The sequence below is a fragment of the Protopterus annectens genome, chromosome 13.part0 (genome assembly GCF_019279795.1).
Source record: "Protopterus annectens isolate FY-2018-M chromosome 13.part0, PAN1.0, whole genome shotgun sequence".
NCBI classification, from domain to species: Eukaryota; Metazoa; Chordata; order Ceratodontiformes; family Protopteridae; genus Protopterus; species Protopterus annectens.
The window spans coordinates 10716517-10741752 of NC_056747.1; the positions used below are offsets into that span (position 1 = coordinate 10716517).

At 43.6% G+C, this 25236-nt stretch overlaps 1 protein-coding gene across 1 annotated transcript in view; it reads left to right on the forward strand.

The window, feature by feature from the left end:
- Nucleotides 1-1212: 1212 nt before the first annotated feature.
- FSD1 (fibronectin type III and SPRY domain containing 1) overlaps nucleotides 1213-25236 on the forward strand; it is a 1307274-nt gene continuing 1283250 nt past the window's right edge. Inside the window, exon 1 of the mRNA XM_044090582.1 lies at nucleotides 1213-1330. Coding sequence (XP_043946517.1) covers nucleotides 1216-1330 — 115 coding nt within the window. The 5' untranslated portion in view covers nucleotides 1213-1215. The remainder of the gene's footprint in view (nucleotides 1331-25236) is intronic.

Genomic DNA, 25236 nt, shown 5'->3' on the forward strand with positions numbered 1-25236 from the left:
CTACAGGCATCAGATCCCACTCCACCAGGGCCACAGCTACCTCTACAGCCTTCCTCAGAGGAGTTCCTACCAAAGATATCTTGGAGGCAGCCACTTGGAGTTCTGTGCATACCTTCACAAAACAATACCACCTGCCTTTATATTCCAAAACTAGAGCAGGCTTTGCCACTGCTGTGTTGCAGGGCATTCTGGCTCATCCCAGTTCCACCTAGTGCCTACCACCCTGTGCGTAGCTTTGGGATTCTACCCATCTGTGATTACTGCAGCTGTATGCACGATGAACATAGTACAGTTTTGTACCTACCATAAATGTAGATGTTCGAGTGCTAATACAGCTGCAGTACAGTTTTCCCTTCCTCCTTCCCCTCTTGGTAAAGGCCTAGGGCTTAACCACTCTTCATACAACCTGATTGGGTTATCCTTCTATGGTATATTTGCTTGCAACTACTGTTTTTTGATTATATTGCATTGCATGTATATAAGTATAACTTGTGTATTGCCTTCCTACTGGGGGCACCTGACATCTGGGGCAAGAAAGACTGAAGAAAATGGCGTCGGCTGTGTCTTATATACCCCTGCCTCACTAACGTCAGGAAAGAAAGCGACAGCAACCGACGCCGGACCTAGACTTTGGAATTTGGCCGACCGAGGACCCGCCTGACGGCAGAAAACCCATCTGTGATTACTGCAGCTGTATTAGCACTCGAACATCTACATTTATGGTAGGTACAAAACTGTACTTTTCCCTCCCTCCACCCCCCACTTCTTTCTTCTCTTTCCTTACAAGGGACATATTGGTATTTACTTTCTGCTGGTGAGGTTCTTCCACCAGAACCTGGCTCCCACTTGGGGGCTCCTGACAGGTTATGGCAAGAAAAACTGATGTAATGGTGATGACTGCCTTACTTTATACTGCTGGCGACCTGACGTCAGTCCTGAAGCAGTAGCAACCAACGCAGAAATACTAAGCCTCTGGTATTCAGGCCAGCCGAGGGCTACTCTGGCAGGGATAACCCAAATGTGATGACTGCAACAGTAAATACACTCAAACATCTACATTTATGGTAAGTGTACACAACTGTACTTTCCTTTTCCACCCACATTTCTAAACTTTGTGTACTTTGTGATTGTTAAATTGTAACAGATGGCTGTTCCTTTAATTGGGGATAAGTGTGACATTCTCCATCATATTTTACTTCTATTTGCAGTGTGACAATGGCTCCGGCCTTCCGGTTGTCCCTCAAGGCTAAAGTAAGTGACAACATGAGTCATCTGATGGTCGACTTCTCTCCTGAGCGCCAGATGCTTCAGGCCTTGAAGTTTTTGCCAGGTACTTTGTGATAATTGTTACTGAGTTGTTATTTATTGGAGAAGTTTGTGATGCATGGCGTTTGGGGGAGTTCAGCTGTGGGAGAAGGTGTATAGATTTGTTTACGTAAAGAAAATACTGCATTTTAAACAGCGAGCCCGAACGCGGCCTGTGTTATGAAGCTATGCAAGACCATGAACAAAGTTCAGCAGGTGATCGGCTGAAGAATCCTCCATCTGTGAGAAAATCCTGCAGTACTTCTGGGTGCATTATTCAGCAATGCTGATGGCTTCATTAGATCTGTATAACTCCTATCTATTGGTTTAACGTGTACTCTGTAAATTAATGGAAACTCTGATTATAGGTCTGTTACTTCAAGAAATTGTTCACTTCTTGTTCCTATATTCAAGCAGTATTTGGGTTACTCTTGCTTTCAAACTTGATAGTGTACATTGAACAGGCTTGATACCTGGTTGGTCGTATTGCATTTGCTTGAACGTCACAACTCAAGATAGTTACTACTCAATTTGTTGTCACCATGCTATACATTGGGATTATTTGTGTCTGCCCACATGCAAGCTGTTTGATATGTTCTGGGTTTGCAGACTCTGAAAGAAAGACTAAGGCAGCTTTTTACTCTCTCTTTTGTTGTCACCATGCTATACATTGGGATTATTTGTGTCTGCCCACATGTAAACTGTTTATGTTCTGGGTTTGCAGACTCCTGAAGAAAGGCTAAGGCAGCTTTTTACTCTCACCTTTGTTGTCACCATGCTATACAGTTTGATTATTTGTGTCTGCCCACATGTAAACTGTTTATGTTCTGGGTTTGCAGACTCCTGAAGAAAGACTAAGGCAGCTTTTTACTCTCTCCTTTGTTGTCACCATGCTATACATTGAGATTATTTGTGTCTGCCCACATGTAAGCTGTTTGATATGTTCTGGGTTTGCAGACTCCTGATGAAAGACTAAGGCAGCTTTTTACTCTCACCTTTGTTGTCACCATGCTATACAGTTTGATTATTTGTGTCTGCCCACATGTAAGCTGTTTGATATGTTCTGGGTTTGCAGACTCCGGAAGAAAGACTAAGGCAGCTTTTTACTCTCTCCTTTGTCGTCACCATGCTATACATTGGGATTATTTGTGTCTGCCCACATGTAAACTGTTTGATGTTCTTCATCTCACATTGCTGCAGTCATAACTTATGGGTAGTCCACTGTCCTCGGTCGGCCCGAATACCAAAGTATTAGGCTGACGTCGGTCATGGGCACTCAGATCTGACATCAGAGCGTCAGGGTATTAAAGCGCATGACCAACGTCATATCCTCAGTCTTTTTTGCCGCATGGTCCGATGCAGAAGCAGCGTTTGCAAGTGCCGTTCAGCGTTCTGAAATTTTCGTATTCTGAGTTTCAGACCGAAACCAAGTTGGGCTAAGTACCCCGTTGGGGAATATTTTTGTTTTTCTTGCCTCAGTTAATTCCGGATGTCAGAAAAAGTGAATAATTGTATTTCTTGTGGGAAACAGATACCGCATAGGGATTACCACTCTCTTTGTATTCCTTGTTTGGGACCTGAGCACGACGTAGTCGGGTGTCGTTTGTGCTAGGTTTAATAAGCGCACCATTAAACGAGGTTAGATTGCGCTAGGCTTGTCTTCGTAAGCGGTGTAATTATAATATGCCGCCGGATCCTCAGACGCGCCACCGCCAAGAAGCGCAAAGAAAAACTTTAAAGTCCAGGCAGGATGAGTCGCCGCTCGGACGCCGGTTCTTTAGAAGCTACGGTGGAATCTGTGGATCCAGCCGAGGTTTCAGTTGAGTCTCAGGGGGATGCTTTAATTTTGCAAGATGTGGCCTCTCAGGAGTTAGGTCAGGCTGAGGGGGCCTCTCAGGTTGCTGTTCTCCCTTCCTTGCCCTAAGGTGGTTAGGCCTTCTCCCTCTATTTCTAAGGCTCCTTCCAAAGGCAGGCCTGGTTTGCCTTCCACGGGTGTCAGTCCTAGTTCTGCAGGTTCTGTGCCTAAAAAACACATGCTTAAAATGGCAGAAGATTTAATTTCTTTAATCAGAGGTTCTATGCCCCCTCCTGATAAGAGACCTAGGGTGGAGCCAGAGGTGGAAAGTTTGGAGCAGGCTTCAGATTACTCAGAGTCTTCGGCTGAAGACATACAGGATTTTCCTCCTTTTTCTGATTCAGATGCAGAGGATTCCACTCCTCCTGCTTCTCCTCCAGAGGATTTTTCTTTTTCAGAAACCCTGCATTCTATGAGGGAGCATTTTAAATGGGAAGGTCAGGATTTCTCAGATTCCCGAAAGAGGCTTAGGGAATTTTTGTTTTTACCACAGCATAGGCCCTTGGCTATACCTCCTGTTTTGGATGTTGTTCAAGACGTTTTCTCCGAGGCTTCCCTTAATCCAGATTCTTTGCCTCCTGCGCCAGTTAAGCCAGACAGGTATTACAGAGTGCCTGAGGCTCATAAATATCTGTATAAGAGTCCAAGGGCTGACCCAGAAACTATTAGCCAGGGACCTAAGGGTGTCAGGGCTTCTGTTGTAAAGACTCCAGTTCCTATGGATAAAGATGCTAGAGCTTTGGATAGATGGGGTAAGAAAGTGTATACCTCTTCCACTTTAGCAATGAGGGCTTTGAATTGCCAGTTTCATATGTTGAAGTACCAGAATTTTCTCCTTACTCAGCTAAAATCTAAAGTGGATGGTTTGGCAGAGGGCATAGAGTGTAAGGAATTACAGGATTTGGTACATGCCTCTGAACAGGTGGGTAAGCATTCTTTGCAGTGTGGTTTCGATGCTTTACAGGCTTCTTCCAGGGTGGCTGCCACTGGTTCAGTTATTCGCAGGCACGCCTGGCTTAAGGATCAGAATTTGTCAGAGCATGTTAAAACTAGAATTTTGGATGCTCCTTTACAGTCTGAAGTTTTGTTTGGTTCTCCTGTGGAGTCTGTCTTGAAGAAAATGGAAGACAATGCTAAGTCTATGCAGACTGTTAAAGATTTTTTGCAGGTGCAGCCTCCTAAGTTTAGCAGGAATTGGCCTACTAAGGGATGGGCTTATCCTTCTTCTGATTTTCAGTCTAGGGGTAGATCTAGACGTGGTAGGGGCAGAGCTCAGAGTTCTTTCAGGTCTAGAACATGGAGTTCACCTGCACAATCTACAGGTGAGGGCAGGGGCCAGTCCTTTCGTAAACAGGCCCAATGACCTGCATCTTCAGCTGCCAGATTCTTCCTGTCTGGCAGCTCCTTTGGGAGGAAAGTTGGCACTCTTCAAGCAAAACTGGCTATTAGTCACCCAGGACAAATGGGTGTTGGACATTATAGACCGAGGCTACAAGTTTTATTTCCATACATTGCCTCCTTTCAAAGGCATGCCAGTCGTTCCTCCTCAGCAAAGGGTAGAGGCTCACAAGCAGATTTCTTTACTTCTTCAAATGGGGGCTATACAGCAGGTTCCTCTGTCAGAAGTGGGCCTAGGATTTTATTCTCGCCTGTTTCTAGTACCAAAGAAAGGAAACACTTGGAGGCCGATTTTGGATTTATCTATCCTCAACACATACCTGGACATTCCAAAATTCAAAATGTTGACGTTGCAACAACTTCTACCTCTGTTGGGCAAAGATCACTGGATGGTAACTCTGGATCTCAAAGAGGCTTACCTTCATGTTCCTATCAGGCCCAGTTGCAGGAGATACCTGCGTTTTCGGGCTGGGACTTTACATTATCAGTTCTCTGCATTGCCCTTTGGCTTATCTACTGCGCCCAGGGTGTTCACAAAGGTTCTGGCTCCAGTGATAGCCTTCTTAAGGTTAAGAGGGATACAAAGTTATCCTTATTTGGACGATTGCCTGATTCTTGCTCAAGACAAGTACGAACTCCTTCATCATCTACAGTATGTGATGGCAGTGTTAAGGTGCCTAGGGTATTCTGTGAACGAAACAAAGTCCAGTCTAGTACCCTCTCAGGAAATGTGCTTTCTGGGTGTGAGACTGAATACAGCTTCCCAGATGGCCTTTTTGACCCCGGACAAGCAAAAGAACCTAACTCTTTACTTCCATCAATTGTCTCTACGGTCCAGACTGACTGCAAGGACAGTCCTTCAAGCCTTGGGGTTCATGGCATCTTGTATTCTGGTGCTTCCCAATGCCAAACTGCATATGAGGAAGCTACAATGGTATCTCAAAAATGTATGGACACAACACTGCCAAGATCTGGACACTGTCATTCAGATAATACCTTGCATTCAGAAAGAATTTTTGTGGTGGGCTCAGGAATGTCACCTAAACAAGGGACTCTCTGTGACCCGACCAAAGGCGAGTCAGATTCTAACGACAGATGCCTCGGACAAGGCTTGGGGAGCACACCTCAATGGAAAATGGGTTCAAGACACGTGGCCTGCCAGACTTCAACATTTACATATCAACTTGAAGGAGATGTTAGCAGTCCAATTTGCATTGATGGCTTTCAAGGATTTACTTCACCCAGGGCAAGTGTTGATTCAAACAGACAACACAACTGTCATGTGGTACATCAACAAGCAAGGGTGAACCCATTCGTACCCTCTTTGCAGGCAAGCAATGATTTTGTGGGAGACTGCTCTCAGTTTACACCTCAATCTTCAGGCAAGGTTTCTACCAGGAGCACAGAACTCCTTAGCAGATGTTTTGAGCAGACAGATAGTGGATCCCCACGAGTGGAAATTGGATCCTCATGTATTTCAAAATTGACAGTGATATGGGGACTCCAGACATAGATCTGTTCGCTTCTCCACTAAATTTCCAGTTGCCAAAGTTTTGCACAATGTTTCATCCCACAGCTTGGAAAGTGGATGCTCTATCATTCAGTTGGAGCAATCTTCACGCCTATGCCTTTCCGCCTCTGCCTCTCCTCCCCAAGGTACTCTTGAAGGTCAGACAAGACAAGCCCTCCATGATTCTAATAGCTCCAGATTGGCCTCGACAGCACTGGTACCCTCTGCTGAGGAGTTTAGTACGGGAGCCTCCATGGCCTTTGCCTTCGATTCCGCACCTTTTGTCTCAGGAGGGCAATCATTTCCTCAATGTCAGGATTCAGTCCCTGCATCTAACAGCCTGGCATATTCTGTTCTAGATCCTGGAGGGTCGCAGCTTCCACAACAAGTTTTGAATGTTATTTTGGAGGCCAGAAGGCCTAGTACAAGGAAAGTTTATGCTGATAAATGGAGGAGATTTTTAATTTGGAGCAAAACAAAGAGCTTTGATGTTTCCAAGCCTGATTTAAGTGTTTTTCTTCAATATCTTACAGAATTATTAGACAAGGGTTTGTCTTTCTCCTCTATAAAAGTTCATGCTGCAGCCATTTCTGCTCACTATGACTGTGACCCACCATTATTCTCTCATCCTTTGTTTAAGCAATTTCTTAGAGGGGCAAAGAACATAAGACCCCCACGTAGAGCTCCTACTCCTGTCTGGGATCTCAATTTTGTGTTGGAAAAACTCACTTTACCTCCTTTTGAACCTGCAGCTACGTCTGAGTTGAAGTTTTTGTCTTGGAAGACTGCTTTGTTGTTGGCCATTACGTCTGCTAGAAGGGTTTCTGAATTACAGGCTCTTATGGCAGTTGAACCCTTCCTAATTTTTCATAAGGATAGGGTATTTCTGCGTACTAACCCTACTTTTATGCCTAAAGTGGTTTCAAATGTGGCCTTGAACCAATCAATTCATTTGCCTACTTTTTATGCAGATCCCCAAAATAAAGGAGAGAAAATTTTGCACACTTTGGATATTCACAGGCAGTTGCGTTATTATTTGAGCAGGACTAAAGGGTTCAGACAGTCTCAACAGTTATTTGTTTCTTTTGCTTTGGGCTCTCAGGGGAAACCTGTTTCAAAACAAACCATTTCTAAGTGGATTGGCCATTGTATTGCTTTTTGTTCTCATCATGGTAAGGAGATTCCGGCTGGAATCAGACCTCACTCCACTAGGGCTACTGCCACTTCTACTGCTTTTTTAAGGGGAGTAGCTACTAAAGATATTTTGGAAGCAGCTACTTGGAGTTCTGTACACACTTTTTCCAAACATTACCATCTTCCCCTTTATTCCAAATCTAGGGCTGGATTTGCCACTGCAATCTTACAGGGCATTTTGGCAGCTCCCAATGCTTTATGATTCTGCCAGCCTCCCTTTACCTCTGCTTTGGGATTCTACCCATAAGTTATGACTGCAGCAATGTGAGATGAAGAACATAGTACAGTTTTGTACCTACCATAAATGTAGATGTTCGAAGATCCACATTGCTGCAGTCCAATTTACCCTCCCTCCTTCCCCTCTGTAGTTGGGAATGGTTGTGTGGTTTGGGTGGTAGCTGTTTGTTGTACATGCTTTTTGGGAAGTATTCTGTTTTTGGCTGTGGCCTTTCTTTTTAGGGCCTTCTGACATCTGGGGCAAGAAAAGACTGAGGATATGACGTCGGTCATACGCTTTCATACCCTGACGCTCTGATGTCAGATCTGAGCGCCCATGACCGACGTCAGCCTAATACTTTGGTATTCGGGCCGACCGAGGACAGCGGACTACCCATAAGTTATGACTGCAGCAATGTGGATCTTCGAACATCTACATTTATGATAGGTACAAAACTGTACTTTCTGGGTTTGCAGACTCCTGAAGAAAGACTAAGGCAGCTTTTTGCTCTTTCCATTCTTCATGGTGCAGCAGCTGTACTGTGAGGTTAATAAAGCAAAGGTGGGCTAACGTCTCCAACTTTGGGGTACAGAACACTTACCCCCCCCCTGCAAAAATGCATTCTTTATATATTTGTATGCATTGCATATGCTGAGTAACTGTAGCCATGAGGACACCCATTACAAGGGTTTGTCTACCCTGGCTGTTAGCTAAGAACAGTTTTTGCCAGTCACGTGTATTCTTGTCCTGGTGCTGACCTTCAGCTGCTCCCAGCTCCTCTTCTCATTCACTGACTCTACTGGACCAGCCTTAGATTACTCCAGACTCAGCCCAGCCCTAGTTCAGGGCGGCTGGAGAAACCGACGACTGTGGTGCAGTGTCATGGTACATACTGGGGACAGTGTCCAACTCCTGTTTCATTTTGGTAGCCTTAGCAGCTCTGTTGTTGCTGACCTCAGGAGGTGCATGTCGAACCTCCTGACTGAAACGCTCACCGCTCGTGCACTGCAGTGCTCGCCAGGTCCGTATGCTGCATATTGCAGCAAACCTTTAGGCTGGTGCCCTCCATTACAGTGAGCAAAGGTGACATCCTGCCATCCTGTCCCTGTGGCCCCTCTATAGCCTATGCAGCTAATCAAACAAGGGTTATTTATTTGGATTAAGTAAGGACTTTATCCCTTTGCACCAGGAATTTGTGTTTCAAGGCATGTAGTCTGAAGTAATTATGGTGCAAGCCCCTGAACGAGCAGATGTTGTTGTAAATGATCGGATAGCTGCCCTTCCTTGGATCACTTTTACAGTATTAATAACTGAGTATCCTGCCAAGGATAACCATATGACTAGCCAACATAACAAAGCCTGGGAACGTTCCTTCCATGCTGTACATCCAACATATGACCTCAGGCTGAAGGTGCTAATAGGTACATAAGGGATGTACAAATGTAAATTATCTAAGACCTTTCCTAATGCCATTCTGAACACTGAACTATGGTTTCAACTTTTGTCTGTCAGGTGTATGATTCTTGCCTCTTCCTCTGCTGTTGTGCAGGTAAGTATCCCCACGGAGGACCCTTCCTCTTATCTTATATTTAGTAATAGAATTTTTTTTGTACATGTCATTAAGGGGGGGATGTAATTGTGGCAGGTAAATTACACACAGAGACCAACATATAAGCTGGCTTGTTTTTTTTTTTTTTATTATACATGGGAGGTGATCACAGCTATAGAGACCGTTCTGTCAGTCAGTCATTTGTTCCCAAGGCCCTACGTCTCCATCAGTCTTAAAAAAAATTTACCTTGAAAGTCTAAGACTTAAATGGCCTGCAAAAGGTAAAATGTCCTCAGTCTTTTTCATTCAGACATTCCACTGATAAAAAAGGAGCCTGAAAAACAAAGCTAAAGATTTCTCTTGTCCAGACGGACTGTGATGGTCTCAATTGTGTCTCATAAGGAGTTTTCAGACTGTCCAGTTTCTCTAGTTGCTTCCTGTATCGCTACCCTGTCTGAGGCCAATATAGTGCAACTTTCTCTTATGTCATGTCTGACCAGTCATCCATTGCTGGTGAGAAGGGGGATCCTTGGTTTATTATTTTGGAGGGATGTTAGAGCATATCTTGGATCTTGTTTAGGAAAGTAGTTCTCTGTTCCTTGACTGAGGTATTCCAGGGCTTAGAGGGAATGGCAGTGGTGTACATGGGGTATTTTAAAGCCATTATATCTTTAAAGACTCCTCGTTTTTTTGCTTTTGCTCTTCCTACTCTCTAGAGACAGAGAGACGAGGAGTCAGACTTAATTCCTTGTTTTTTCCTCCGAATTCATTTCCCAGTGGATTATGCCATTGATTATGAGGGCACCTTGTCTCCTGACTTTGGAGACACTGTCATAAAAGTGAGGCAGCATTCCAGTGGGAATGGGCCCAGTTATCTAATGTTCAGAAAAGTCACTATGCCTTTTTGGAAATGGGGGGGGGTGCCTAACCCTCTGCCATTCCTTCTATTTTTGAGGCTTTGCTGGACACTTTATCTGCTGCCACTTTTTTAATTTTGTGTCTCAGCCAGGTCTGTGGTTAATTGTCAAAGAAAACATTCTTCAAACAGCTTTTAGTTGAATACTAAACATGGAAACTGCTTTTTATCACATATACATTGCATTGTAATTCAAATCATCGAATAGTTATAGTTGACTAACATTGTGAACGTCCTTTGATGCTGTTAACTAAAACTAAGTATAAATAACGTTTCAAAACACACTTTCTAAAATGCACACTGTATAAAGTAAATAATCCATTGTATATGTGAATAAGTAAAAATATTACTCCTTATAAGCAATGTTGAAAACGTACACTTGTTTTTTTTTTAATTACACATTTCCAAGTATCCCAATACATTGCTTTGCAGAAATAAAAATAGTCACAGGTGCGAAGTCACTGAATACTGCTATAATGCATAATTCCTTTGCAGATGGCCATCTAAGACTATCCGATGAATACATTTACAATTATATACCTATATGATGAAAAGCCGTTTCAGTGGTTATTATTCAGTTAAAAGCTGTTTGAAGAATGTTTTCTTCGATGATTAACCATAGACCCATCTTAGCCACTTGTCCCAAAGAAATTAAACACTTTTATAAAGTTCCAGACTCAGAAAAATTCTTATACAGGAATCCCTTCCAGATCCAGCTGATGTTTGTGTTTCACTGTTGCAGTCCTGACTTGTGGGATTTCCTGCTATGAAAGCCCTTGGCTGACCCGACTACCAGAGGAGACTCTTTCCACTGCCCTAGGCTGGCAGGGCACCCTTACCGATGTACATCTCTGGTGGCCTACATCATGACTTCAGTCTTTTCTTGCCGTCAAAGCCTAAAGCAGTGTTTCAGTGCATCGGTCCATACCAGAGAGAAGTCATCATTGGAAAGATAAGTACCCCATTGGGGAACACCTTGCTTTTGCTTTAGACTCATGTCAGATAAAAAAAACAATGGTCTCCGATGTGGTAAGCATATCCCATGCAGAGACTTTCACTCGCTTTGAGTCACCTGTTTAGGCACAGACCATGACATTCCTAGTTGCTGTTTATGTGCACTTTTTAAACTGGGACTATCAGGCAGAGGACTGATTTATTAGCAAGATTCCTTAGTCAAGAATGTTCACAGGCACGTCCAGTGGCGTCCGCCAGTCATTTGGAAGTTGAGCAGGCTAGGCGCGAAGAAGAAAAAGAGAAGAGAAAAAAGCTTTAGGCCCTCCGATGACAACCATTCGCCTTCTGCTTCTCCCTCTAGGCTTGTGATTGTTGAGAAGGGAAGGTGCTTTCGCAGCCCAGTCTGACATGCCGTTGGGTCCCTCTACTTCTGCACAAGCCCTTGCTTAGAGCTTGTCGGTCTGGTCCGGGACTTCTCAGTAGGGCTTGGCTTTCGAAGAGTGCTTTTCAATCAGTAATATTCCAGCACAGTCTTTGCCTGCACTGGTGCTTTTTCCAGTGAGACTGGCATCAGGATGTCGTAGACCCTAGGCCCAAGGCCAAAGCCACTCTCCGTTTCCACTGAAAAGCCTGTTAACTGCTTCCCTTGTTTGTTTTGTTAACTGATAAAAAAAGTAGCATAACTATTAACAGGTATGGTCAGAAGGTGTCCACCTCAGAGAGCCGCTGTCCTTTTGGGCTGTCAGTTACCAAACTCATATGATCAGATATCTTTTGAATACTTTGGGAAATCTGGACACTGTTCATTTAGATTTACCTGTCTCTGATACTAAATCTTCTGCCTAGTCTCTTCTTACCTCCGCTTCTCATGTTGCTATAGGCATTAAATGCAGTTATGGTGCTGCTGATGCTTGTTCTGCAGCAGCTGCCACTAGGTATGTCCATTAGTAATTGTAGTTTGGACTTCAGGCCTTACCTGAGGATGTCAGAGCTACACTTCTGGACTCCTCTCTGGATAAGAAACAGCTTTTTGGTTTTGCAGCTGCAGAACATTTTAGACTTTACAAGAGGAATGAAAGGTTGTGCAAGATTTTAAGAAGGTCTTCCACTTTGTTTCCCCCAGCATCCTCAAAACCAGATTCAGCTCTTTCTCCCTCCTTTCAAGACCTTTTTACTGGGGGACAATAGAATTTGTGCTTCCTCATCTTAGGAAGAGGTTTTTATTCCAGAATTTCTGTTTTCAGAAAGAAGGGCAATTGAAGATCTAGTGTGAAACTTTCCTCTCTCAGCACCTACTTCAAAATGCTCAGTTTCATGTTGACATTGCAACAATCCTTCCTCTAACCTTTTTTGGTAACATTGGATTTAAAGGACACTTGCCTTCACATTCATTTTCATCCAGAATGCAGGAAATTCTTAAAGATCTGTGTCTTATATCACTTTAGTTTTCTGTTTTCAGCTTCCCACACAGGTAAACACAAAGTGCCTTGCACCTGTCATTGCCCTTTGACTTCGAAAAATTCAATTTTGTCCTTATTTGGACAATTTTCTGCTTCAGACCCCTTCCAAAAAGTTTTTATTAAGGTACTTGGATTTTGTAATGAATCTTCTGCACAATCTGAGGTTCACTTTGAACCTCAAAGTCTTGTTTAAGCCCATCACAGGATCCGATTTTCCTGGAATGTAGACTCAGCACTGTGTCAGTGACCACATTCCTTCTTCCAGACCAGTTAAATTCCTTTCGGAATACTCTCCAGCTCTTCTACCCTTCCACGTGACCTCACTGAGAAAGAAACTGAGACCCCTTCGGTACATGGCACAAATGATTTCGATGGTGCCTTATGCCATAGTCCACATGAGGATACAGTGGTACCTCACATCCATTTGGACTCTGCACTGCTATCCATTAAACTTCCCATGCCTGTCTTGCCCTTCAGGAAGGAATCTTTGGTGGATCACCCAGATTTCACTCATCCCAGGAGTGCTCTTTCTGGTCTCTTTCCCTTACCCAGGACTTCTCACAGATTTTTTTCATATCTAGTGTGGGGTGCCTGCTCCAAGTTCATCAGAGTCCAGGGAATTTGGTCTTTCAAAGAGGGAGAGTCACATTAATGAAAAGGAAATGAAGACCCTCACCCCTAGTGGTTCAATCCTCGCACTACTCTGAACACCAGGTCCTCTTTGGATTTAGACACACAACATTTTTACCCTAGCTGTTCAATCCTCGCACTACCTCTGAACACCAGGTCCTCTTTGGATTTAGACACACAACATTTTTACCCTAGCTGTTCAATCCTCGCACTATGTCTGAACACCAGGTCCTCTTTGGATTTAGACAGACAACATTTTTACCCTAGCTGTTCAATCCTCACACTACCTCTGAACACCAGGTCCTCTCTGGATTTAGACACACAACATTTTTACCCTGGCTGTTCAATCCTCGCACTACCTCTGAACACCAGGTCCTCTTTGGATTTAGACACAACATTTTTACCCTAGCTGTTCAATCCTCGCAATACCTCTGAACACCAGGTCCTCTTTGGATTTAGACACAACATTTTTACCCTAGCTGTTCAATCCTCGCACTACCTCTGAACACCAGGTCCTCTTTGGATTTAGACACACAACATTTTTACCCTAGCTGTTCAATCCTCGCAATACCTCTGAACACCAGGTCCTCTCTGGATTTAGACACACAACATTTTTACCTAGCTGTTCAATCCTCGCACTACCTCTGAACACCAGGTCCTCTTTGGATTTAGACAGACAACATTTTTACCCTAGCTGTTCAATCCTCACACTACCTCTGAACACCAGATCCTGCTTGGATTTAGACAGACAACATCACAGTGATGTGGAATATGAACAGAAGCAAGCGGCATCAGGTCTTAACTGCCTCTGCAGGTCTTCCTTGTTTGCATGGGACACTGCATTTTAACACACAAATTTTCTTCAGGGTGTGTATATCCCATCAGAAAAAAAAACACACACCGTATCAGATCTTTGAGCAGATCCAGGGCAGACCTTCATAAATGGATGCTGAACAGAGAGGTTTTTCTGGATGCTGTCCATCAGTGAAACTCCCCAGATAGATATGTTTGCCTCCACGCACAACAGACTGCTCAGATTGTTCTGTTCCAACATGTCATGCCTGTGTGCATGGAAGACAGACGCCTCGTCTGTTTCTTGGATGTGGAAGGTTCCATTATTGTGTGCATGGACGACAGACGCCTCGTCTGTTTCTTGGAGGTGGAAGGTTCCGTTATTTGTACCTTCCTCTTCCTCTAATTACCAAAATCTAGGACAAGCCCAAAATCCTGCTGACGACTCCCTTTTGACCAAGACAGCATTGATTCCCCCTTTTTCATTTGGCCAGTGCCAGTCATGACAAGTTAACTCGCAGGATGGACCTGCTCACACAGGACGAACACTGTCTCGTTCACTCAAAGATGCAAACTACAAGTCCTGACCCTTTGGATGATACAATTGTAGTTCCATTTAGGTACCACCTTACTGAGGATGTGCTTGAGTCTACAGGAAATTAGAACACTGAATACAAGGAAAGCTTCTGTTTCGTTATGGTGTAGCAGAAAGAATCGGGACGCTTGTCGACTAGGTGTTGCTGATACTGTTTCGTATTTAGTGAGTTGATGTATTCAGAGCTGGCATTTCCTTCTACCAAAACATATCTGTCAGCCATGTCTACCTTCCTGCTTCAAGACCAACCACTTTCTACTCATTTGAGGGCAAACAATTATTGAAAGGCGTCTTGGACACCATACCCAAAGAAGAGCCACCCCCTCCCATCTTCGGATCTGAACTTTTTATTGGCTAAACTTTTCCTAGCTCCTGTTCAATTTGCTGTTGCTTTGTCTCCAACATTCTGTACTTGGAAAACTTTTGCAGATGGGTTTTGCTCATGTTAAAAGGGTGTCATCACCGTAGCTACAAGCATTGATGGCCATTCCATCATTCCTCATCTTCTATAGGAATAGAAATCTTATCCACCATTCCTCATATTCCATAAGAACAGGACTCTTAGAAATGACCCTACCTTCCTGCCCAAGGTGATAGGTGAGATTTTGTTGAATTAGACCATCAACCTTGCCTACCTTCTTCCCCTCTGCTGAGAATAAAGGAGTGAGAATATTGAATTCTTTGGATGTACAAAGGCATGTCAGGTTTTATATGCCTTAAACCAAAAATCTCAGGAAATGTGACCACCTTTATATACCTTTCCAAGACGAGCTTAGGCCCACTTTCCCAGCCGACTGTTTGAAGCTGAATTTCTTATTTCCTTTGTTATTCTTTCCATGGCAAACCAGTCAACGTCAGGCCCAAACCAGGGCCCCTTCCACTAATCCTGCAGCATCATCCGGGTTTTTTTCAAGGATATGGCTTCTGGATCTATCCTTGAATCAGCAACAGTATATTACAAAACTAATGTGTTCTCTAGGACTGAAGCAGCTTTGCTAGGTTTCCTTCCAGGGAATTTTAGACCATAACTCGGCTCAGCCTTCTTCCTCCCTGTCATTGTAGACAGCTTTGGAAGTCTCCCATATGTTGGTAACTGCAAAAGTGATTCAAAGTAGGACTTGGTACAGTTGTGTAAGAACTTGCATAACTGTATATATGAGTTGTCACTGTTGCAGAACTACATCCCACCCTCTTTCCCCTTCCTTTTGTGTTTTTTTCTTTTGGTATGAGGTGGGCCCCCCTTGACTTGTATGTGTATACACCCTCTTTCCCCTTCCTTTTGTGTTTTTTTCTTTTGGTATGAGGTGGGCCCCCCTTGACTTGTATGTGTATATGGTCATTTGTTTTTCTGCTTCATCTCCTTGCTCTGGTGCAGGAGAGTCTTGAGGGACTAGAGGGGGACTAAGGATTGATGGTCCTAAAGAGGCTGAAGAGAGCCCTTGGAATTCTACACAGATTTGTCCTGAAACTTCTCTTAAACCCTTGTGAGATGTCCTTTGGCCCTTTATGAACTTTTGAACAGGAGTAAGGAAGATTTTGTTTAAAATCTTGCATGACCTGCTCGCTCTTTTGTAAAGTTTTGAAATGTTCTGCAGCAGCAGAACCAAAAAGATGTTGCTTTTCCAGGGAGGAACCCAGGCACTGTGCTTTGGCTATCCTCAGGTAAGATCTGATGTCTAAGCCATCAGTATATATGAAGGACAAGACCAAGTAGCTGCTGCTTTAGAAGAGGCATCATAATGGCATTTAATGCCTCCCATACGATGGGCAGGAAGAGATGAGGCAAAAGACTTAAGTGTCTGAGTCAGGTAAATCTGAAAGAACATTGTCCAGACTGACCAAAATAGGCAAAAAAAAATTCCTGACTGAACAGATGTTGCTGTAGATGATGAGCTGGTAGTTCATACAACATTTCATGGAGTGATATAATCTTTAAGCTTATGATGGATAACCTACAGTGCAAAGAGGTAGAATGGGGCAGTATTGTCCGATATCCTCACCTCCTTCAGGGCTGCCCCATTCTCTACTTGGGCCACCTCACAACTTGAACTGGTTATACTAAATATGTTGCTGCTTTACTATGTATCACTGTGTTTTCAACACTCACCAGTGTATTCTCAACTAGCACCATCCTTGTAGCCACTTTGTAGGTTTGACAGCCTTTCTGAGACATGATGTCGCCACGTCTTTGTATCGTCTTGCTCACATGTTTCATTCTTAAAATACCTTGGGTGAGAATTGTGTGTCATGCGGGTTATTTGTTTAATCAAACCTATTTTAATAGTGAGTAATACGTAAGCTTTTTTATAGCCCTACAAAGTATTTACTGCTGTTGTCATGTGCACCCCTTCTTCTTCTTTCGGCTTTTCCCGGTTAGGGGTCACCACAGCGAATCACCAGTCCGCTCATGAATGGCAGTAGAGTTTTACGGTGTCGAGTTGCCAGCCTGGCGCCCAACCTTCCACAGAAGGCACGCACACACTCACACCTAGGGCCAATTTAGTGTCCAATCCACCTACAGCATGTCTTTTGGATGTGGGAAGAAACCGGAGCACCCGGAGGAAACCCACGCAACCACAGGGAGGACATGCAGACTCCGCACAGAAGGCACCCCAGCCGAGGATCGAACTGGAGAACCTCTTGCTGTGAGGCGGCAATGCTAACCGCTGCACCACTCTGGTGGCCGCCCCTGTCATGTGCACCCCTGCTATAAGTTATATACTGTAAGACAGAATGTTATCTGTTGTAATATTTCCTTACAAGAGCCTTATTGCTCATTCCATTTGTATATTGTTTTCTGATCAGTGTTGGTGATTTAACGATTGCCGTACTCGCCTTTGGTGCTGGAAGATCCAAAGGGTGTGGAATCTATTCCCACTCCAGGTGACTGGAATAATTTTCAAATTGCTGACACTGCAGTGCAACATTAGGGGTCGCCGCAGTCCTGAGTGTGCTGTCCTTCAGATGAGACATTACGTTAAAACCAATTGCTGTGCACGTGGGTGATGCACGGCCGAGAAATACCATAGAAAAACACAGTTGGCCAGCAGAGATGGCAGTCAAGCATGCAGCCAAAAACAGATAGTAAATAAACAAACTTTATTTTGATATAAAAATAACAGACCGGTTTCGGCAAAATTATGCCTTCTTCAGTGTTGGACAAACAGACACAGAGAATACAATTAAATATACAAAATTATACTTTAAGCTAACCAATGAGCACACTGGTATGCTACTGATGCTCATGAATAATGCATGAAAAATATAAGAAAACAGAATGCATGAGACCAAGGCTACTATTTTGACATATAAGATATTACAAACAAATCATTATAGTGTATGTTAAACCCATAATAAGAACAATATTGATTAAATGATGAAGGTATATATAGAACCATAAAATTGTGGTTATAGGTGATGATGTAGTCCAGGTGGAAGAAGTGCACCCAGACTAATTATGCGATATTTCTCCTTGTGATTCAGTGTACCGTGCCGCCCTTGTGTATTTGTACGATCACCAATTATTCTGTCTATGATCATAAACTGCGCTTAAACTTTTATGGAGAATGATATTTATTCATTCCTTACATTAATCATTATTGGTGTCAGGTATAGTATCGTTTCATTTTCTAATACGATTCAATATTTTTGTTATTGATTGGACATGCATATTTGTATATCATACCACGTTTATTATGAGTAATAATATAGGTTAGTTGTTTTAGTTAACAACCATATACTTTACAGTAGGGAAGTGTGTCCTTACTGGTTGGATTTATTGTATGTGGGTAAAATATTGACATCTCATGTATGCACATATAGTGTATTTATGTATTATTATTATTTTTATGGTTCTATATATATACCTTCATCATTTAATCCACTTCCAAATCTGGAAATAAGACACCTCCCTATGGTAAACAGTCTCAATGACTTTCCTTTAAAATTACCAGGCACTTACCTTTTATCTGCCCCTTTGGGGGGAAAGATTGCTTTTCATGCAAAAAAATGGGAACTCATTACCCAGGACAAATGGGTTTTTAAATATAGTGTCCCAGGGATACAGATTTAATTTCAGCACGTTGCCACCACCAAACGGGTGGCCAGACCTGCCCCAAAATCAGTGGGCAGAGGCTCAAAAACAAGTACTTTCCCTCCTAAACATGGGGACTATTCAACCGGTACCAGAAGAGGAAAAGGGACAAGGTTTTCTATTCAAGGCTTTCCCTGGTACCCAGAAAAGACAAATCATGGCGTCCAATTCTGGACCTGTCTACTCTCTAAACACCTTTCTCGACATTCCAAAATTCAAGATGCTGACTCACCAGCTGCTTCCTATGCTAGGCAAGGATGCATGGTTGGCAACACTAGATTTAAAAGAAGAATACCTGCACATCACTATCAGGGAATCTTGCAGAAGATACCTACGCTTCGTCACTAGGAGTTAAAGGTGAACACTCAAGAGCTGTACTGGAGGGACTGAGTTAATAAGGAAGTCCATTATGTTAGCTTGAGACCACTATTCTAATTTTGCCCAGCACTTTTTTTCTACCTATGCTGATCTATTCAAAGACCAACTAGGCAAACTTCCAGTTGTGTACTCCATGAAGTTGGACCCAGAGGTCAGTTCAGATGTTCTTCGTGTTTCACTGTTGCAGTCATTACATTTGGGTTATCTGCTTGCAGGTAGCCCTCAGCTGGCCTGATTAACAAAGTCTCGAGTCCTGTCAGTTGCTGCCCCTTCTTCCATGATGTCAGGTCGTCAGGGGTGTAAAACATGCTGCCCGACACCATTACATCAGTCTTTCTTGCCATGCGGTACCCGAAGCAGAAGCAGTTCGCAAGTGCCGGTCGGCCGACTCCTGAAATTTTCGTTTTCGATTTTCAGAACCAAAGTCTTCAACTAAAGCTAAGTACCCCATTGGGGAAACTTTTTCGTGCTCCTTACCGATGTCAGTAAAAGTTAATTGCATTACTTGTGGAAAGCAAATACCTCATAACGATTTTCATTCGTACTGTATTCCTTGCCTAGGCCCTGACCACGAAGTACCTCGCTGTTGGTTTTGTGCTTTATTTAATCAGCGCACTATCCATCATCGGTATATTTTCGCCTCTAAATATTTCGGTTCTTGGTTTAATTATCCTGAAATGTCATCGGTTAGCCATCTGACTACCGTGATTCTGAAAAAAACGCAAAGATAAAGACGGAGACAGGCCGCCTAGGTCCAAAGCTGCCGACGACACTTCTAAGCCAGTCACCAGTTCGCCAGTACTCAGTGAGGTGCTTTCGCAGCCCCGGATACCTGCTACTTCTGATTCACAGGCCTCTACTGAGCTATGCCGCGAGATGCTTCAACTGTGGAACCTGCGGTTGTCTCTATCTTGGATGGGTCCGGAGCCGCTGTGCAGGCACTGGCTTCTGAGGGTGTATTCAAGCCTATGGACTTGCATATTAAACAGACTCTTCCTTCTTCATTTAGGCCTAAATCTCAAACCATGCCTAAGAAACTAACGCCCAGGCCGCATGCTCAGGCCTCTATGCCTAAAACAGCGAATGATAAGAATGGCTGAAGATCTTCTAACTCTAATCAGGGCCAACCATCCCCTTCTAAGAGACCTAAGACTGAAGTTGTTTATGAATCTTCTGAACAGGATTCTGATTTTTCTGAATCTTCTGATGATCTGGATTTACCCGTATCTACTTAATGAAGATTCTAATGCAGAGGACTTTATTCCGTCCGCTTCCCCTCCAGCGGATTTTTCTTTTGGTGAAAGCTTACATACTCTAAGGGAGCATTTCCACTGGGAAAGTCGGATCTTTCAGATTCATAAAACAGGCTTAGGGATTTCTTACTCCTGCCTCAGCATAGGCCTTTAACTATACCTCCTGTACTAGCATTGTTGATGCCTTTTCGGATTCTAGTTTTGCCCCTGATTCCTTGCCTCCTGCTCCTAGAAAACCTGATAGATATTACAGGATTCTTGATTCTCACAAGTTACTTTTTAAAAATCCTATTGCAGATCCAGAGATTATTTTGCAGGGGCCCAAGGGCATTAAGGCTTCTACTGCTAAAAATCCTACCCCCTCTGATAGAGACTCCAGGGCGCTGCATAGATGGGGTAAGAAGGTTTACACTTCTGCAACCTTGGCCATTAGGGCTTTATACTGTCAGTTTCATAGTATCAACAACATGTTATTGGATTGATTAAACAGAAAATGATGTTGATTCCTGACTGCTGAAAATAAAGAATTACAGGATTTAATGCATTCTGCTGAACAGGTTGGAAAACATACTTTGCAATGTAGACTTGATTCTTTAGAGGCCTCTTGCATGGCTGCTATCACTGGGTCTGTACTTAGAAGGCATGCTTGGCTTAAAGAGCAGTCTTTGCCTGATCATGTTAAAGCTAAACTGTTGGATGCTCCCTTAAATCAGGACCGCCTGTTTGGCAACAAAGCTGAGGAAGTTCTTAAAAAGATGGAAGATAAAGCTAAATCTATGCAAACTGTTAAAGATTTCTTACAGGGTCAGTCTCCTAGATTTAGTAGGCACTGACCCTCTAAGAATTGGTCCTTTCCAGCCCCTTCCAGGTCTTCTCAAGCCAAACCCACACAGCAGAAACCCCAGGTTTCAGTCCTAGGGGACACACAAGACTAAGCAGTGTGGGGGGGGGGGGAGTCCGCACCCAAACCTGGGAGTAGTAAGACTCTTTACTTGCTTTTAAAACTTCCAAGCACTTCTTAACTGAATGCTTTTTTAGATGGAAAGATTGGTCTGCAGGCCAAAAACTGGGAACTCATTACCCAGGACAAATGGGTTTTAAATATACTGTCCCAAGGATACAGATTTCACTTCCACACCTTACGATCACAAAGCGGGTGGCCAGATCTATCCCTAAATCAGTGGGCAGAGGTCCAAAATCAAGTGCTCTCTCTCTTAAGCATGGGGGCTATTCAGTTGGTACCAGAACAGAAAAAGGGGCAAGGTTTCTATTTGAGACTTTTCCTGGTACCCAGAAAAGGCAATACATGGCGTCCTATCCAGGACCTTTCTACTCTAAGCACCTTTCTGGTTATTCCAAAATTCAGAATGCTGACTCTTCACCAGCTAATTTTTATGCTAGGCAAAGATGCATGGTTGGCAGCACTAGACTTAAAAGAATACCACCTGCACATCCCTATCAGGGAGTCTTGCAGAAGATACCTACGCTTCAAAGCAGGCTACATGCACTATCAGTTCTCTGCACTGCCCTTTGGCTTATCTACTGTGCCCAGGGTATTCACAAAGTGCCTAGCTTCAGTCATTGCATTTTTCAGGCAAAGAAATATTCAAATATACCCATACCTGGATGATTGTCTAATTCAGGCAGAAAGCCAGGACATACTTTTGAATCATCTGGCCTTTGTTCAAAGGGTGCTGACTTGTCTGGGGTACACCATAAATGAAAAGAAATAACACCTGGTACCCTGTCAACAAATTATATTCCTGGGAGCAAGCTTGAATACAACTTCCCAGATGGCTTTCCTCACACCAGAGAAATGGATTCATTTGACAACCTAATTCAAACAAGTGGCCACAAAAACCCATCTATCTGCAAGGCAAATACTGCAAGCCTTGGGGTTCATGGCCTCCTGCAGTCTTCTAATTCTATATGCAAGGCTGCATATGAGGAAACTACAATGGTATCTCAAAAGCCTATGGTGTCAACAGTCACAGGATCTAGAAGCAATGATTCCTATCATTCCTTGCCTACGCCAAGAGTTCCTTTGGTGGGCAGAGGCCTGCCACCAAAACAGGGGACTACCACTCACACTACCCCCTGCCACCCAAACCGTAACAACAGACTCCTCAGACTTTGCATGGGGGGCTCACTTTGCAGGGAAGTGCATTCAGGGCAATTGGAACCCAAGTCAAATGCACCCGCACATAAATCGGAAGGAAATGTTAGCTGTACATAATGCTCTGACAGTCTTCAAGGACCACATTCTTCCAGGACAACTAATGGTAAAGATGGACAACACCACTGTCATGTGGTACATAAACAAGCAGGGGGGTACACATACTTACCCCCTCTGCAGACTAGCCATGGCATTGTGGAACACAGCCTTGAGCTACCAAGTGAATCTACAAGCTCAATTCCTGCCAGGAAAACTAAATACACTGGCAGACGGACTAGGCAGAACCCTTATGGACCTACACGAGTGGAAACTGGAACCAAGGGTTTTCAACATGTTGACAAGCAAATGGGGGGGGGCCCAGATATAGACTTGTTTGCCTCCCCTGAGAACCATAAACTGGACAAATTTTGCACAAGGATTCCCCACAAGCTAGCTTGGAAAGTGGATGCTCTATTCTTCAGCTGGAAAAAAAAAACTGTCAGTTTATGCCTTTCCTCCTCTGCCTCTGCTCTCCAAGGTACTAATAAAGATCACACAGGACAAGCCAAGGATGATTTTAATTGCACCAGACTGGCCACGCCAACACTGGTACCCCCTCTTGCTCAGTGTGTCACGCTTGGCGCCCTGGCACCTGCCTCAGACTCCTTCCCTGTTGTCTCAGCAAGAGAACCAGATTCTGCACCCTCAGCTACAAACCCTGAACCTAGCAGCTTGGCTAATTACCTAATCTCTCCATTACCACCCCTCAGTAAATCGGTGATGGATATCATTTTGGAGGCAAGGAGGCCTAGTACTAGAAAATCTTATGCTGCAAAAGGGAAAAGATTTTGTGCCTGGAACCAATCTAACGGAATGAGCGCAGCAGTGCCCAATTTACCTCCGATTCTACAATACTTGTCTGAGATGCTTCATAAGGGCCTGTCCTTCTCCATTAAAATTCATGCCTCAGCCATTTCAGCTCGTTATAGCACAGAGCCTCCCCTCTTCTCTCACCCACTGCTCAAGCAATTCCTCAGAGGGGCAAAAAAATTTAAGGCCACCCTTTCGAGCCAGCTGCTACTGCAGATTTAAAATTCCTTTCCTGGAAAACATCTTTCCTTTTAGCATTCACTTCTGCAAGAAGGGTATCTGGATTACAGGCCCTTATGGCAGTGGAGCCTTTCATCGTTTTTCATGTGGACAGGGTGTCCCTCAGAACCAATCCCTCCTTCATGCCCAAGGTGGTATCCAGTGTGGCTCTTAATCAGTCCATTCATTTGCCAACCTTCTTTCCTAACCCACAGAACAAAGGGGAACGGATACTGCACTCCTTAGATGTGCACAGACAACTTAGATATTATTTGGACAGGACTAAACGTCAAAGGAAATCTGAACAACTGCTGGTGTGATTTGCTGCAGGGGCAGAGGGGAAAGCGATTTCAAAGCAAACCATTTCAAAATGGATAGGCCACTGCATTCATTTCTGCTATAAGCACCATGGAAAACCTGTCCCACAGGGCATCAGACCCCATTCAACCAGGGCTGCATCTACCTCTACAGCCTTTCTCAGGGGCGTCCCTACAGGAGACATCCTAGAAGCTGCTACCTGGAGTTCTGTACATACTTTCACTTTCACCAAGCATTATCATTTGCTAATTTTCTCTAAAACCAGAGCTGGCTTTGCTACTGCAGTCTTGCAGGGCCTTATAGCTGGTCCCAATTCTATTTCAATTCCTCATCTCAACCTTAGCTTTGGGAATCTACCCAAATGTAATGACTGCAACAGTGAAGCACAAAGTACATAGTACGGTTGTGTACACTTACCATAAATGTAGATGTTCGAGTGTATTCACTGTTGCAGTCCTGGTTACCCTCCCTCCTGCCCCCCTTTCTTCTTTTGACTATACCTCTACTCTCCCTTACTATGCTCAAAAGCTTTTTGGTGTTTTTGTTTTTTTGTTGGAGGTATATCCTTGTATTTATACCCCTGACGTCATGGAAGAAGGGACAGCAACCGACGCAGGACCCAAGACTTTGTTAATCAGGCCGACTGAGGGCTACCTGCAAGCAGATAACCCAAATGTAATGACTCCAACAGTGAATACACTCTAACATCTACATTTATGGTAAGTGTACACCACTGTACTTTATCAGGCCAGCACATAACATTCTGATAGCCATGCAGGACAGAGTTAAAGCAGAGTTAGATAAAATGGTGCAACAAGGTGTGATTTGTCCAGCTGAAACTCCGTCTGAGTTGGGTATCTTTCATGGTGATAGCTGATGAGAAAAGCTCAGATGACATCAAAATATGTATTGATCCACAAGATTTAAATAAAGCACTGAAAAGACTTCATCGTCCAATGCAGACAGTTGAAGTCGCAACCTTGATGCCAAATGCCACGATTTTATCTGTCTTAGATGCAAAGGTTTCATTTTGACAAATTCAGGTTGACAAAAAAATCCTCATTGCTCACTACATTCAGTGCTCTGTTTGGCAGGTACAGACTTGTGAGAATGCCATTTGGGATAAATTCTGCAAGTGAAGTCTTTCAATGTGCTATGGCGCAATTTTTTTCTGGGTATCCCTGTGCTATTTTAGTAGACATACTAGTAGGAGGTCATTTATGAAGCTGAACATGTCCGAAACCTCGGAAAAGTTCTAGAAAGGGCGTGTCAAGTTATTCTTAAGCTCAACTTCCACAAATGCAAATTCAAGCTACAAGAAGGAAGTTATGTTGGTCATTTGTTTACTAGTACAAGCCTATGACCAGACCCTTCTAAACAAACAGCCATTCTCAAGATGCCAGCTCCAGACAATGTTCAAGCTCTGCAACGTTTTCTTGGCATGGTCAACTACCTAGACAAGTTCATTCCAGACTTGAGCGAACTTTCAGCACCACTCAGAGAGCTGACACACAAAGATGTATCCTGGTCTTGGTTAGAGCAACACCAAAGAGCATTTGATGCCCTGAAATAGAG